Raw genomic sequence first — 15,030 nt, forward strand, 5'->3', positions numbered from 1 at the left:
TTGACTGGGACACGAGTAAGGAAGAAAGAGTGGAAGCTAAGAGAAATGCAGAGGAAACACAAAGGAAGATGGAAAGAAGGTCAGAAAATGGAATTGAAGGTGGAACAAGAAGTGAAATCAGGACAGGAGAAGGATAATCAATTACAGCAAGAAAGTGGGCCTAATAACACTGGTGAGAAAAGAGACCATGGAATGAGTGTGTGAATACATCCTGATAGCTTGTCTAACTAGATAGCATGTCAAACCTGACGGCTTGTGTCTAACCTGATAGCATGTCAAACCTGACAGCTTGTCTAGCCTGTTCGCATGTCTAGCTTGACAGCCTTATATTGCTTATGCTCTATGGGCTGATTTTACAAAGGGATTAATTAATTTTAACCTATGAGATAATGGGACAAGTTTTCACCAGTTTGTGAACTCTGTCCCTCTATCCAAAGCAAATAAGCACATCCAGTGCTCCAGTGAACTCTTGTTCATCGAACCAGGTGAGTAAATTTGACCTTAAAAGTGTGTTCCAACTGGAGATTCGCCGAATCGAGGTTCATTAAATCGAGATTCCACTATACAGTATTTAATTTAAAATATATTACCATTTATTATGGCATACAGAGCACCACTTGGTTTCCGAACCCCTTGGGGACGAGACCCGTCGGTTAACATGTAAGTTCGTATACGAGAAATAGAGGGGAAAAAATAAACTAGAAATGTAAAAAGAAATTTTTCCGAAAAATTTATGAAAAAACTCTAGGGAAAAAATCGTCAGGTTCATGGCGTAAATGCGACCGTGTTTTGTTTGTACTCATCAATAAGTGAAGTCCTGATCCGCTTTATAAAAGTCCTTAATTGTTCCTAACTGATTATTAAGACGTCTGGCAAACATCCTCTGGATGTTTCCTGCCAGCCTGCAGGCACATCCTGCCTAAAATATATGATGATGTACTGTACATTTAAGAAACAAATCTGAGTCACAGGTCTGTGGAGTGTGGTTAGGCTTACGGAGTCAGCCGGTCCCTCCCCCCACCACCGACACACCTCCCCCTCTCCCCCCACCACCGACACACCTCCCCCACCCCAAACCCATACACACACACACACACTCTCAAAGGTCACGTGGTTCACGGTTCACTTCAACACCCATATATCGCTTCCTGCCTGCCTGCTTCCTTCCCAGCCTGCCTCCTTCCCAGCCTGCCAGCCTGCTTCCTTCCCAGCCTGCCTCCTTCCCAGCCTGCCTCCTTCCCAGCCTGCCAGCCTGCTTCCTTCCCAGCCTGCCTGCCTGCCTCCTTCCCAGCCTGCCAGCCTGCTTCCTTCCCAGCCTGCCTCCTTCCCAGCCTGCCTCCTTCCCAGCCTGCCAGCCTGCTTCCTTCCCAACCTGCCTCCTTCCCAGCCTGCCTCCTTCCCAGCCTGCCAGCCTGCCTCTTTCCCAGCCTGCCAGCCTGCTTCCTTCCCAGCCTGCCTCCTTCCCAGCCTGCCTCCTTCCCTGCCTGCCAGCCTGCCTCCTTCCCAGCCTGCCAGCCTGCCTCCTTCCCAGCCTCCCAGCCTGCCTCCTTCCCTGCCTGCCAGCCTGCCTCCTTCCCAGCCTGCCAGCCTGCCTCCTTCCCAGCCTCCCAGCCTGCCTCCTTCCCAGCCTGGCAGCCTGCTTCCTTTCCAGCCAGCCTGCCTCCCTCCCTGCCATCATGCTAACGGGTAGTGTGTGTTAGGCTTATCTTCGGGAATGAGCCGGTCTCACCCCCACCACCAACAAACCACCCGCCCCCCTACATCCCATCTCTCAAGGTCACGCGGTTCAACCGCGTGACTACCACTCACTCCCTGCCTGCAAGCTAGCCTGCCTGCCTGCCTGCCTGTCTGCCTGCCTGTGCCTGCCTGCCTGTGCCTGCCAGCCTGCCTTTCCGTCCCTAATTCTCACTACTTCCATCCCTTCCTGCCTACCTCCTAGCATCTCTCCCTACCTCCCCCTCCCTCTTAGCATCTCTCCCTACCTCCTAACATCTCTCCCTACCTCCCCCTCCCTCCTAGCATCTCTCTCCCCCCCTCTCTCACTGATTCTCCCCCCCTTCCTCATTCATACTGCCTCCCACCTAAGCTCCATCGTCCATCCACCCACCAGTCAGCCATCACTGACGCAATGCGTGCATTTGGAGCCAACATGGTGCACAGATGTTTCTTGATTGTGCAGATATGTAAAACAAAAGCACAGAATGAACATTCCAGCCTTATGGCAATTCAAAATAATAGGAATAATAGGCCGTGAATCTGTGAAGTCACAGTGGGCAAACTGGACCATCGCCCACCCACCACCACAAGCCGGCGTGACGCTTGGCGGACCCCTTCCTACCCGAACTTTGTTCGGGTAGCATGACTCCCCAACCCCAATCGGGAAACTGGAAGTTTCGGATAACTAAAGTTCGGAAACCAAGTGGTGCTCTGTACCATGTTGCATTAAAATTCTCAGAATAACACAAATGTTACTTCCACTCAGTCAAATATAAAAAAAATGTATTGTGTAACCATTATTGTAATGGACTACAGTTCATAATCCATGTAGACTATACATGAAACCAAGAGTTGATTGAACCACAAATGTATCAAGCAAAACCATAAGGTATAGGAGTTGCTCAATTACAGGTACTTTGTTGGTATGTGCAATTATTACTCAACTAAATGCATTTCCTAACATAAAACTATAACATATCAAAGAAATTAATAGATATATAACATAGATGGAGACCACAAATATTACCTCTGCTAAGTCAACAGCAAGCCTCCTTTGATCCAAATTAGCAGTAGGAGTAAAGCCAAGACGATGCATAGCTTGAGTAATGTGGTGCGTAAGGTGATGTCGAACAGGATAGTAAACATTAGCATGTCGCACCACCAACTGTAAAATGTGGACCAGCTGTCCCACAGAGTGACCTTCTTCAACTAAAATTTTACGTGTCCAGTGAGTTAGCATAGTATTACCTGAAATATAGACAAACATAATAGAAAAAACCCACGTTGAATGTAATGAAACGTAAGTTTCTGATTGAGCCCCAGAGGCTACCTGAAGGTAGCTACCTGGAGGCTATCTATACTGATAAAGTGCCATGCAACTTGGAGTCATCAGTCGCAGAATTCTTGTAGCCTACCGGGGACCACGAGCCAGAACACAGCCCTTTCAGAGAGGTGTAGAGAGTGTAGCGAGTTAATCTTATACTCGCTCCATTATCTCATTATCTTAATAGCATAACTAATTAGCACTAATTACAAAAGCTACAATCCTTTCCCCAATTACAGGTAATACTCTTCTCATCTTGTTGGAGGGAGCTTAGGTGTAGTCACCATATAAGCAAGTGATATGAGGAATAGTGGACAGTACAATTTCCAGTCAACAATGTAGCACTCGGCGTGAACAGTTCTAATCAACCCAAGATGCTACAGCTTCGACACAGCAGACAGCAGACTACGACCGCATCGAGCTACAACGCTCTCACTCCCAGAGTCCAGACACTCGCAATTCCCAATCGAGCCACCACGCTCTCCCACATAGAGCTCCGCGACTCTGGCCTCACTCAGCTCTCTGCTCTGCTCCAAGCTCCGTCTGAACGTTTACGACAATGCCACCAACCGACTACTGTAATCAAGACTACTAAATAAATATGAAAACTCACTAAACAAGGCGTATCTAATCTACCCAACAATGTAACATAAACGTACATTACAAGAGCAATGGCACATTAGCACTTTACATTTAAAGTCTGTCATCTTGCCATCGACCACCGAAGACACCCAGAAAGGTAAGCGAATCAAAACAGACTATTGCCTGGTTGAGAATTGCAACCTACATCCTCAAAAGAGCAAAACAACTCCCTCACAAAGAAAACAAACAAGCAAAATTTCATCCAACTATTCCCCTGCTAGTTAGTGCCCCTCCCCCTCCCCTGGAGGAGAGGGAACCAGCCCAGCTCACAGACAGTTCTTGAGTGAGTAAAGCCGCCGACCAAAGGGAGGGAGAGTGTCAGGGAGCCTCCGGGATCACCCAGAAACTGGCATTTTATTACATTCAATGCTAGTTTTCTGTGGAGAGCCCTGTTGGCTCCCTGAAGCTAACAATCCACAAAAAATAAAAACCAGCGTTGAATGTAATGAAACGCCATTTTCTGGGTGAGTCCCGGAGGCTCCCCGTAGCTATAGATGGCTGATATGGATACCCTAACTATTTTGCATCAGTCGATGTGGGTGGAGTTCTAGGCCTACCGGGGACCACGAGCCAGAACCTGGCCCCCTCAGAGAGGCATGGGGAGCAATGGCCCATAGAAATGCACATGTGATTTGGAGCATTCTATGTCTGCCATCGACCGGGACAGGCACCCAGAAAGGTAAGCGCCACAAAACAAACCCCTATTCTGATAAACAACAAAATTCAACAAACGAGTGGACAGAACTCCCCCAGGAAAACGAACTAACAAGCATGACGTCATGCGAGCCGTGCCGCATGTCTGCGCAGCTCCCCCCTCCCCAGGAGGGGAAAGGGGGAGCCCCAGACCCCCGCGCCGGCGATCCCCGCCCCAGTTCTGAGGCTGGATATCAAAACCGCGAAAAAAAAAACGCCGACCTGAGGGCGGGAGGGTGCCGGGGAGCTTCTGGGACTCGCCCAGAAAATGGCGTTTCATTACATTCAACGCTGGTTTTCTGGGGGGAGCCCCTACGGCTCCCCGGAGCTACCTCACCAAAGACTACCTAAGAAAACAAGGGGACATACCCGGGAGGCGGTCGGTGAATCACTCCACAACACGAAGTCGAGACAACAACCCAAGGTACATCATTCGCCAGAAAAAAGGGAGAACGGCCGCAGACGAAGAAACCTATGATCACGACCATAGGAGCCAAAAACCACTGCGCCTGAGAAGAGCAAGAAGCTCTGCCACACGACCCCAGAGGCGAATGCCAACACAAAAAGAAAACCGAGGCAAAGCAAACCTGACCCCAAGGAGCCACAACCACCAAGAAGAAAAACAGGAAAGCACCCTGTCGAAAGACCAGGACGACACAGGCAGTGCATAAGCAGGCCGGAGGTGTAACAACGCACGATACAACCTGTGAAACGACGCAGAAGGAATATCGATACCGAAAGCTAGCAGCAGAAACCAAGGTGCCAGACCTAGGAATAGCCCCAAGCGCCTCTACATCCCCCGCAAGCCAATCCTATGACAGCCCCAGGAGGGAAAAGAAAACGCAGGACCAAAACGAAAATGCCACAAGTGTGCAAGTCCACCTCCACAAGTGCAGCTGACAGGGAAGGAACTCGCATAAGGAGCCGCCCCGCACCAACATCCCGCAGAAGGGCAGGAGCGAAAAAACTCATTTGAGGAGCAAAATCGCTCCCAGGAAAACTAGTAGCGCCAAGACAGTGTGAAGAGAAGAGATATTCACAAAAGAACAAAAAGGCCAGCACCCAGAAGCTGCCGGGAAGAGGACCCACAAGCCCTAGAAAGGACCGGAGGGAAGCTCAACCGAATGACGACAGACGCACCAGAAAACGGGAAGGAGCAAAACCGTCCCGAACCTTCGAGAACAAAAAGAAGCAAACACAAAGGACGAAGGCCCCAAAACCCCGTCGCACCCGAGACCAAAATTCATGCAGAAACCCCAAGAAGAGGGGGACATGACGGAAGAAGGCCTGTCCCAGAAAAAAGGGGCGAAGATCATAGAAAAGCACCCACCGACAGGACGGAAACAACGGGCACAACGGACAAGGAAACCGAGCCCAGGGAGGGGCCGACGCCCACAAAGCACATGCGAAGAGGGGGAACGGAAAACCCCACACCACAAAACTGCAAGTCCCCCCCAGAGGGGGTAGAAACACCCCAGCGGGGACCAACGGGGCCTGAGGCCCCTCACGTGAGCCCCACCCCAGCCCCGGGAACTCACCCTGCAGGCCCCGGGGCCGAGCTGTCCCCTCAAAGCCCCAGCGTCAAGAAAAACCCCGGGGCAGCCGTGAAAAACACGAAGGAAGGGAGCCCACTAGGCTCTGGAACTTGACCCGAAACCGGAGGATAGGCGAGGGGCGAGACGAAGACCCCAAGCTCATCCCCAGCCAGCACAATGAGGCGAGGACAAGACAGTGAAACCAAGGAACATGGAAAAACCAGGCCCGGCACAGCAAGACTGGCAAGGAAGGAGAGCCCCAGAGGGAGCACAGAAGGGCCGAACATAACACCACAACCAACCCCGACACGCAGCTGCAGTACCAAAACCGCAGCAAAACGTCACCACACTCCCCAAGGAAGCGATAGAGAAGATAGATAAATCATACACGAGTGGCACACAAGAAGACACAGGCGGAAACCGAGCACCCAACTGAGCCACAGGGACGGTAGAAGAAACGTGTGCAGTGTAACAGGCAATCAAAGGAACACATTAGGCAGCCCAACATGGGCTGACCCCATACACAGCTCCAAGAGCAGAGATGAGAGTGCCCAAGAAGCACAGAATCCGCCCGACAGGCAAATGACAGGGGAGAGGCGGAAACAAAGAGCCAGAACCCAACCTGCAAGCACAAGGAGGCGAACACAAAACCTCCGACACAGGAAAACGTACTACCAAACAGGCACCCCCACCGTTGCACTGCGGAACAAGGTGGAGGCGGTGCCCCGAACTCAAGTAAGGTTAGACAAGCATAGGAGAGGGGCAGGAGGAGTACAGGCAGGAACCGCCTCGGAAGGGACAAAAGGCCGCCCGCAGACACCCGTGAACCGAGGAAGGAATCAGGTGGAGAGAACAAGAGCTGCCCAGTATGGGCTAATGGCCCTACAGTAGGCACCTCGGGTGATACGGTCCACGTTCTCAAGTACGTATGTACACCCATTCCTACTCCCAAAAACAAAAACAGCGTCAGGACGAAGGAGACGCCAAAACCGCACCAACTCACCTGCAGAACATAGGCCCTGAGGGGCCATGACGCAAGCTTTCGAGTCTGTATCCGCCGGAGGCGGCCAGTGCGCCCATGCTGGAGAGGAACTGCTAAAGCTGAACCCATGGGACGTGTCCACTCACGAAGGCAAAGCAGGGGGTGCCACCACACAAACGAACCTAATATAAGGGGGGAAACACAAGGCAGACCCCCCTACCAGGCAAAAACAAATATAAAAGAAAAAACCACACAAGTGGACAACGTACCCAGAGGGAACAGAGCCGGCCGCTGTCATAGGTGAAAACTAGCTACGCAGTACCCTGTGCCCCACCAGTGCGATAACTACCACTTACCCCAAGGTAAACAAGGGAGTGAAACCCCCAAACCCTCGGGACGGCCAAACGCCAAGCAGCGAAAAGCCAACAGAGGTAGACCCAAGGTGACTTGTGGAAGGCAACCCCAAGCCCCAAGGGCAGTACTTAAAGGGCACTCAGGGAAGGTGACCCTAAGCACATGCAGCCCGAGTACCTGAGAATACTACTCCCAGCTCACACGACCACCGTAAGAGCAGCACTGCAAACAAGTCACAGCACTGAAACAAGACTGGAGCTGGAGCCACACGACCGTGCATTATCCCATCAGCCGAGGAACTGGGGCGGGGATCGCCGGCGCGGGGGTCTGGGGCTCCCGCTTCCCCCTCCCGGGGAGGGGGGAGCTGCGCAGACATGCGGCGTGGCTCGCATGACGTCATGCTTGTTAGTTCGTTTTCCTGGGGGAGTTCTGTCCACTCGTTTGTTGAATTTTGTTATTAACCAGAATATGGGTTTGTTTTGTGGCGCTTACCTTTCTGGGTGCCTGTCCCGGTCGATGGCAGATATAGAATGCTCCAAATCACATGTGCATTTCTATGGGCCATTGCTCCCCATGCCTGTCTGAGGGGGCCAGGTTCTGGCTCGTGGTCCCCGGTAGGCCTAGAACTCCACCCACATCGACTGATGCAAAATAGTTAGGGTATCCATATCAGCCATGGATAGCTCCGGGGAGCTGTAGGGGCTCCCCCCAGAAAAACAGGGAGTTTTAAGGGAGGCAGCAGCACTGCAAGTATCAATCCGAAAAAAAGGAGAAATTCAGCCGCAACAGATGCCCCAAAGCAGCAAAAGGCTGCAGCAGTCCCAGAACTTTCACTAGATACCTGGCGGTCAGGACCCTGTTAGACCTCTGAAACATCCGTGCCCGAATATTGTCCCAAGACATAGTCTCAAACACAGCCGAGAGAGCGGCCAACTTTCTCACATCATGGACATGAGGGTAGACCGCAGGCTGGCTAAACTTAATGTCACTGCAGACAACCTGTGACACGCAAGCCCTGGAACAGGGAACCAGGGTAACCGGATCCACCCACAGTGTATCTATCGTCACAGAACCAGTGACCCCCAGGTAGCAGAGTAAAGCCACCACCAGACACAATGCATGATGCACAAACCGAACCAACCAAGCATCGACAACCACAGGACCCCTCCAGAAGCCTGCCATCTCATTCTTCGCCAGAAAAGAAGGAGCTGGCTGCAAACGAGCAAATAGACCCCCAGGATCAAAAGAACAAGATCCCTGGCATTGGAGAAGAGCTTCAAGCTCCCCAACCTGATCCTCAGAGGCCAAGGTTAACAAGAACAAGGCTTTCCCAAAAAATCATGAATTGAAGGGGGCTACCACAAACCGAGGTGAAGAAATGAAAGAATCCAGTCCAAAGAATAAGCAGGCTCAGGCAGCCCATCAGCAGGTCTGAGATGAAAAAATGCTCAAGAAAGCTTGCGGAATGGAGCGGAAGAAATACCCACCCCGAATGCAAGCTGGAGCAGCTCCGCCAATAACACACGATAAGAAGCGACAGTATTCAGAATGAGATGCCGATCCAGAATAAGTAAAGAGAGAAAAGACAAAACAACCTTAACGGATACCGAAGAGAAAGAAAATCGCAGAAATCCTGCCAAGAAACCTCATACTGTCACTGAGTAATACAAATGGCAATACACATGAGTCAGAAAGATCAGACGTGTATGCAGAGGAGAAGGTCGAACCAGTGAGGTACCTCACCTGTACGACCAACTGAAAGATTTGGAGCTGCAGAAAAACACCCGGGTTAGAAAACCGAGCAAGCAGCTCCTAAAACTAAAGATAGGTGGGCCACCATGGGGCCAGGAGAACCACTCTTCCCCTGTTGGATTCCAGCCAAGCCAGAACCTGGAACAACAGCTGGACTAGGGGAAGGGGGGGGGGGGGGGATATGGTACAGGAACGTCCACCGCGACCAGTCCTGCTGAAAAACATCCACCGCAAAGCCCTTGCTGTTGGGAACGGTGCCAAGTAATGAGAAAGATGCCGAGCTCACACCAACGCAAAGAGGTCCACCTCTGGGCACCCGTACGTCCAGCACAGCCAAAGGAAGGAGCAGCGTCAACCGTACACTTCGTGGAAAGAGGAATGAAGTGAAACAGACTGTCTGCCAGGATATTGGACACTCCCTGAATGAGAATGGCGCGGAGAGCTAAACTCCGAGAACTCAGCAGAAGAACTACCCGAAACGACTAGCTTCAGAGAGGCAAGGACCCAAGAGACTCCTCCCCAGTTGAGACAGTGAACCATAGGGAAGCGGTATGAATGCTGCCGGATGATCGATCTCTGAAGAATCCGAACCCTCCGCAGGGCCTGCCACACTGCCTTAATCCTTAAACCGCTAACTGTTAAATAGCCAACATCTCTAGGGCACTCAAGAAAAAAAATTATGAATTTTTTTTTCTTATGACATTGTTAATTAGTCTTCAGGAAGCACAAAAATCCAAATAAAAGTCTTTAGCTCTTGTGGTTTAGCTGTAGTGGCCTGGAGAAGTTGCATATTTTTAGTTGAGGTGCCGCTTAGGAATAACTTTGTTGATTTATTTTGTTTCTTAATTTATTTATTTAGTTTTTCATGCTAACAGGTTGTATTTATGTGTCAAAGTTACTGTCTATTATGTAAAACTTTGAAAATATATGTATGTATGGATATACAAGTATAGATATACAGACACCCACATACTTATTCATAATAATACATGTGTATGTATGTATGTATGTATGTATGTATGTATGTATGTATGTATGTGTATATGTATATGTATATGTATGTATGTATGTATGTATGTATGTATATATATTGTGACAATAATCTCCTTCAAGAGATTGAGCCTGCTCTTCCCTCCACAAACACGTCGTTGAAATTATATAAAACGACTATGGAAGACATGTCCAACAACAACAACAACACCAGCAAGGCTTGCCAGGGTGAGCAAAACATATGCAGCCAGCCACCTGTTCGGACTCAAACCACCAAACTACATGTTGATCGCTACCGGCTCCGCTGATTGGTCGCCGGTCTGGCTGCACCTGCACTCGCCCCCCCATACTACTTGATGTCTGGGGTCGCCCCAACCTCCTACCTCAGAATGTTCAGTGCTCTCGTTGTTACCACTCCTCCCGGCTAGACGCTAGCGTGTACTGAGGGAAGTGGTAGCTTAAGCCAATATTCCAGCACCTCCCATTTACTTGTATTGCACTTCTTGTTATTTTGCCTTAACGTAACTTTTCATTGTGTCATCTAATTATTCTTATTATTTTGATTGATTTTATTATAAGAATTTGTTTGTGCATTTTATTCATGTTTTGATTTAATTAACGTAATTAAAATTTCATTGTTAAAGTTTACTTGTGTTTTGTGTGTCTTCTCCTTACCTTACCACAGACGAAGTTCCAGTTTTTTCTATTTTTTTTTATAACTATGTGACGAGGCCATACCCCTAGCCTTAAACAGCCGAACACCAACGCGTTACCGTCACAAGTTATATGGGGGCCTGTCCTAGGAGCTTCACTCAGGTACTGGTGCCAAGTGGTAATTTATGGTAAGCGTATTTAACTTTGTTAACGTAGCTTTACTATTTTTCATATTCAATTCATTTTTTATAAGGTGCGGTGTATTGTGCATTACGAGAGTAACATATAGTGAAGGTGAGACAACTTTGGATTACGTGGTGACTGTAGGCCTCAGTCATACTCTTAATTGGTCATCTCTCCCTCCTTGTTATTACTCGTATTTACCATCTATGTCCCTTGAATATTTCTCATTCTGACAGATCATCATATTGGTACCCTGGTACTGTGGTCTGCCCCGGGTCAAGAGTACCCAATCTTCTGCAATCTGACTGTAGGAGGACAAAGAGGGCCATAGTTCCTCTAGCTCGAACTTTAGTTGCTGAATTGGGACCTCAGCAGCAGTTCTCGTCACAAGTTGACACCTCGCACCCCTACACGTCAGTCAGAGATGATGATACATACAACGGTAGGGAATTAGCTTATTTTTTCAGAGCACAAAAGTTCGCTAATTCTGTAAGTATCATATTAAAGTCAGTAGGAAAAACTTGCTTTATGTCCTATAGAGACTTGGCAAGGTATGCCTACATCCTTGGACTACCAATTTTACTTTTGAAGCATTTAACTGTTTCATTTGTTTTCGAAACTTTGTTTCATTTGTTAGTAGGATTTTCTTGCCCTTATTCTCTTACATGAGTTCCGGGTACAAGATTTCCTGCGCCCTTGATTTAATTTAATCATTTAATATCTTTCACTTAACGTTAATTGTTAAAGATCACACAGGATAGGTACCAGTTGCCACGTTGTCCTGTTTCTGACATTTCACTATTGAATATTCGTGTACCTTTATTTGCTAATTTCACCATGTTTCGTCTCCAAACTTTCCGTGCAAATCCAGCAGGTGAAATAGGGACTTTAAGTCGTGCCAAGAGGACTGAATTACAAACTCTTGCACATGAGTATCAACTAGAAGTTCCCTACCAAGCCAACAAAAATGACCTACACAACCTGTTGCTGGATTACTATTTAGAGCAAGGTAAGATAGACTCTGAAACTCATGAAACTTACTATATTGCAGAGAAAACTGACTTGGCAACGATGAAACTTAAACTAGAGCTGGCCAAGATTGAACGTGAGCAGCAAAGAGAAGCAGCTGCCATACGGAGGGAAGAACAAGAACGCGAAGCTGCTTTGAGGAGGGAAGAACAAGAACGAGAAATCACCCTCAGAGAACGCGAAGCTGCTTTGAGGAGAGAAGAACACGAACGTGGACTCGCCCTCCACGAACGTGAGGTCGCCTTGCTCCATGAACGTGAGAGAGTACAGCTTGAAACAAAACAACGCGAGTTGGAAATACAACGCGAACATGACAAGCAACAAGCGACTCTGGCTCTAGAGTGTCGTCAACGCGAAATCGCCTTGGAAACTTCACACTTCACTCAACGCCAGCAAGCTACTGCCAATCTTCCCGTCAGTTTTAATATATCACATGCAAGTAAGTTAATGCCATCCTTTGTAGAAGCAGAAGTTGATGTGTTTTTCACCACCTTTGAAACCCTTGCTAATCAACTCAGTTGGCCTGTCGACCAATGGGCCACACTTCTCAGAGTCCATCTTACAGGTAGAGCTGCAGTCACACTCAGTACTTTGGCGTCTGAGAATGACTACTACACTCTGAAACAAGCAGTGTTGGACGCCTACCTACTTTCCACAGAAAGTTATAGAAGGAAATTCCGTGACCACCTGAAGGCAAGTACCACTACCTTCCTTGAGTTTGCTAACACGAAACGGAGGTATTTCATGAAATGGCTGGAAGCAGCACATGTCTCTACTTTTACAGAACTCGTCAACCTGATGCTTGTTGAAGAATTCTTGAGACGTGTGCCACCTCCTGTCCGCCTCTACTTAGCAGATAAAGAAGAAACCGACTACCTGAAGTGTGCTAAGTCGGCTGACACTTACAGCCTCATCCACCGGCTGACACCCGAACCATCCTCCAGTAAGAAGTCGTGGTACAGTTACGAGAAGGTGAGCCCCGATCAAGCTGGTTCACAACTGTACTGCAAGTATTGTAGACTCTATGGACATACCATAGACAAGTGTGGTAAGTCTCAATACAAGGGAACCACTGACCAACAACGACCCAAACCAACTCCTCCTAAGTCCGGTAAGCCTGTGATGAATGTTGGTGTTGATGTTAATGATCTTTCTCTTTTCAGTAACCACCTGTATACTGGAACTGTCTCTGCCAACGGTTCAAATCCGGAGGGACGTTTCAAATTGAAGATCTTGAGGGACACAGCGGCTCTACAATCGATCATCTTGAAGTCGGCTGTGCCCAACATAGTCTACACCGGGGAAACAGTCTTCATCACTGACCTCACTGCTACCACTCCATACCCTCTCGCCAGAGTCCACCTGGATTGTCCCTACGTGAACGGGGAAGTCCAAGTCGCCGTCAGGGAAAAGCCTTTTCCCATGCCTGGAGTGCAACTTCTCCTAGGCAACGACTTGGCAGAAGACCTGCAACCGACCAACCTGATCGTCATGGACAAACCCCAGGTGTGTAACTCTGTGCCAATAAACCCTATTCTTGAGTATGTTCCAGCAGAGGTTCAAGAGAGTGATGAAGTTTCTCCTCCGGTTCTCGTGACCACCCGTGCACAAGCCGCACGTCCACAGCCAGCTGACTCTACTGCTACCGCTGTCCCTCAAGACCCTCAGAAACTCCCCCCGCATCTGACCAAGTTGGAGTTCCGTAAGTTGCAGAGGGAAGATCTTACTTTAACACCATTGTTTTTCCAGGCTGAGACTCAACCCGACAGTATTCCTGGGTTCTTCCTAGAGAACGACTTGCTCTACCGCAGATATAGACCCAGTAAACTGAAGGAGGAGGACGATTGGGCCAACATCGAACAACTTGTGATTCCCACCAGCCTGCGGCCCACTATTCTACACCTGGCCCACGGAGCATTCTCCCACTACGGCTTCAACAAGACTTACCATGGGATTCGTCAAGACTACTACTGGCCAGGTATGGTAAATAACGTCAAACAGTACGTAAAACAGTGTCATACATGTCAGATGGCAGGCAAACCGAACGTCTCCATTCCCAGAGCACCACTGATTCCCATACAGGTGCCTGCGGAACCTTTCCACAGACTCATAATAGACTGTGTTGGTCCTTTACCTCGGACCAGTTCAGGTAACGCCTACATCCTAACCATCCTGTGTCCTACCACCAGATTTCCCATAGCAGTTCCAGTGAAGAACATCACGGCTGCTACGGTTATAAAACATCTATTGAAGATCTTCACTCAATACGGATTTCCCAGGGAGATTCAAAGTGACTGTGGCACCAACTTCACCAGTGATCTCTTCAAAAGGACACTGGAGGAGTTCAACATCAAACAGGTATTGTCCAGCCCCTATCATCCTGCTTCACAGGGTTCTCTTGAACGTAGTCATCAGACCATCAAAGCACTCTTGAAAAAGTTTTGTAGTGAAACCTCAAAGGATTGGGATAAGCAGATTGACCTAATAATGTGTATTTTCAGAAGTCTCCCCAATGAGTCCCTAGGAGTATCTCCTTATGAGATGCTCTACGGCCGTAAGTGCCGTACTCCCCTTAAGGCTTTCAAAGACTCTCTCAGAGATGCCACCTTCAGTGAGCATCAGAATGTGCCCCAGTTTCTTCAAAACCTTCAACACATTCTAGAGAGAGTCCACCGCTTTGCCCATGATAATCTATTGAAAGCCCAGGTGAGAATGAAGACTCATTACGACCAGACCAGCAAAGTAAGAAAATTCAAGCCGGGAGACTTCGTCCTTGCCTATTTCCCTATCCCAGGTTCACATTTACAAAACCGATTTTCAGGACCCTACTGCGTCAAAGAGTGCAGAAGCAACAACACTTACGTCATAGAGACTCCAGATAGGCGGCGGAAGACCCAGCTGTGCCACGTCAACCTCCTGAAGCAATATAATGGTACTCCTCCCACTGTCTTGACTAACTATTCCACATTCACAGAACCCTACATCCACAGTGAGACCTTCCCAGCTTCTCCTCCCGAAAGCACTGAAAAGGAGTCAGCGCTTTCTAATTCCGAAATCCTTAATGATCTTCCCAAATGCTTTCAGGATAATAATCGTGCTCCTTCCTCCTCTGTTCTAACCCCATTCTCGCCTCTCCAGATATCACCAAGCCTTTCGTCCTTCATGTCGACGCCAGT

At 48.8% G+C, this 15,030-nt stretch overlaps 1 protein-coding gene across 7 annotated transcripts in view; it reads right to left on the reverse strand.

The window, feature by feature from the left end:
• Positions 1-15,030, reverse strand: part of Nipped-A (Transcription-associated protein Nipped-A) — a 331,196-nt gene that overhangs the window by 222,468 nt on the left and 93,698 nt on the right. For all 7 annotated transcript variants that reach the window (XM_045738328.2, XM_045738364.2, XM_045738341.2 and 4 more), the window contains exon 9: positions 2,744-2,964. In XM_045738328.2, coding sequence (XP_045594284.1) covers positions 2,744-2,964 — 221 coding nt within the window. The remainder of the gene's footprint in view (positions 1-2,743; positions 2,965-15,030) is intronic.

The sequence above is a fragment of the Procambarus clarkii genome, chromosome 55 (genome assembly GCF_040958095.1).
Source record: "Procambarus clarkii isolate CNS0578487 chromosome 55, FALCON_Pclarkii_2.0, whole genome shotgun sequence".
In the NCBI taxonomy this organism is placed as follows: Eukaryota; Metazoa; Arthropoda; class Malacostraca; order Decapoda; family Cambaridae; genus Procambarus; species Procambarus clarkii.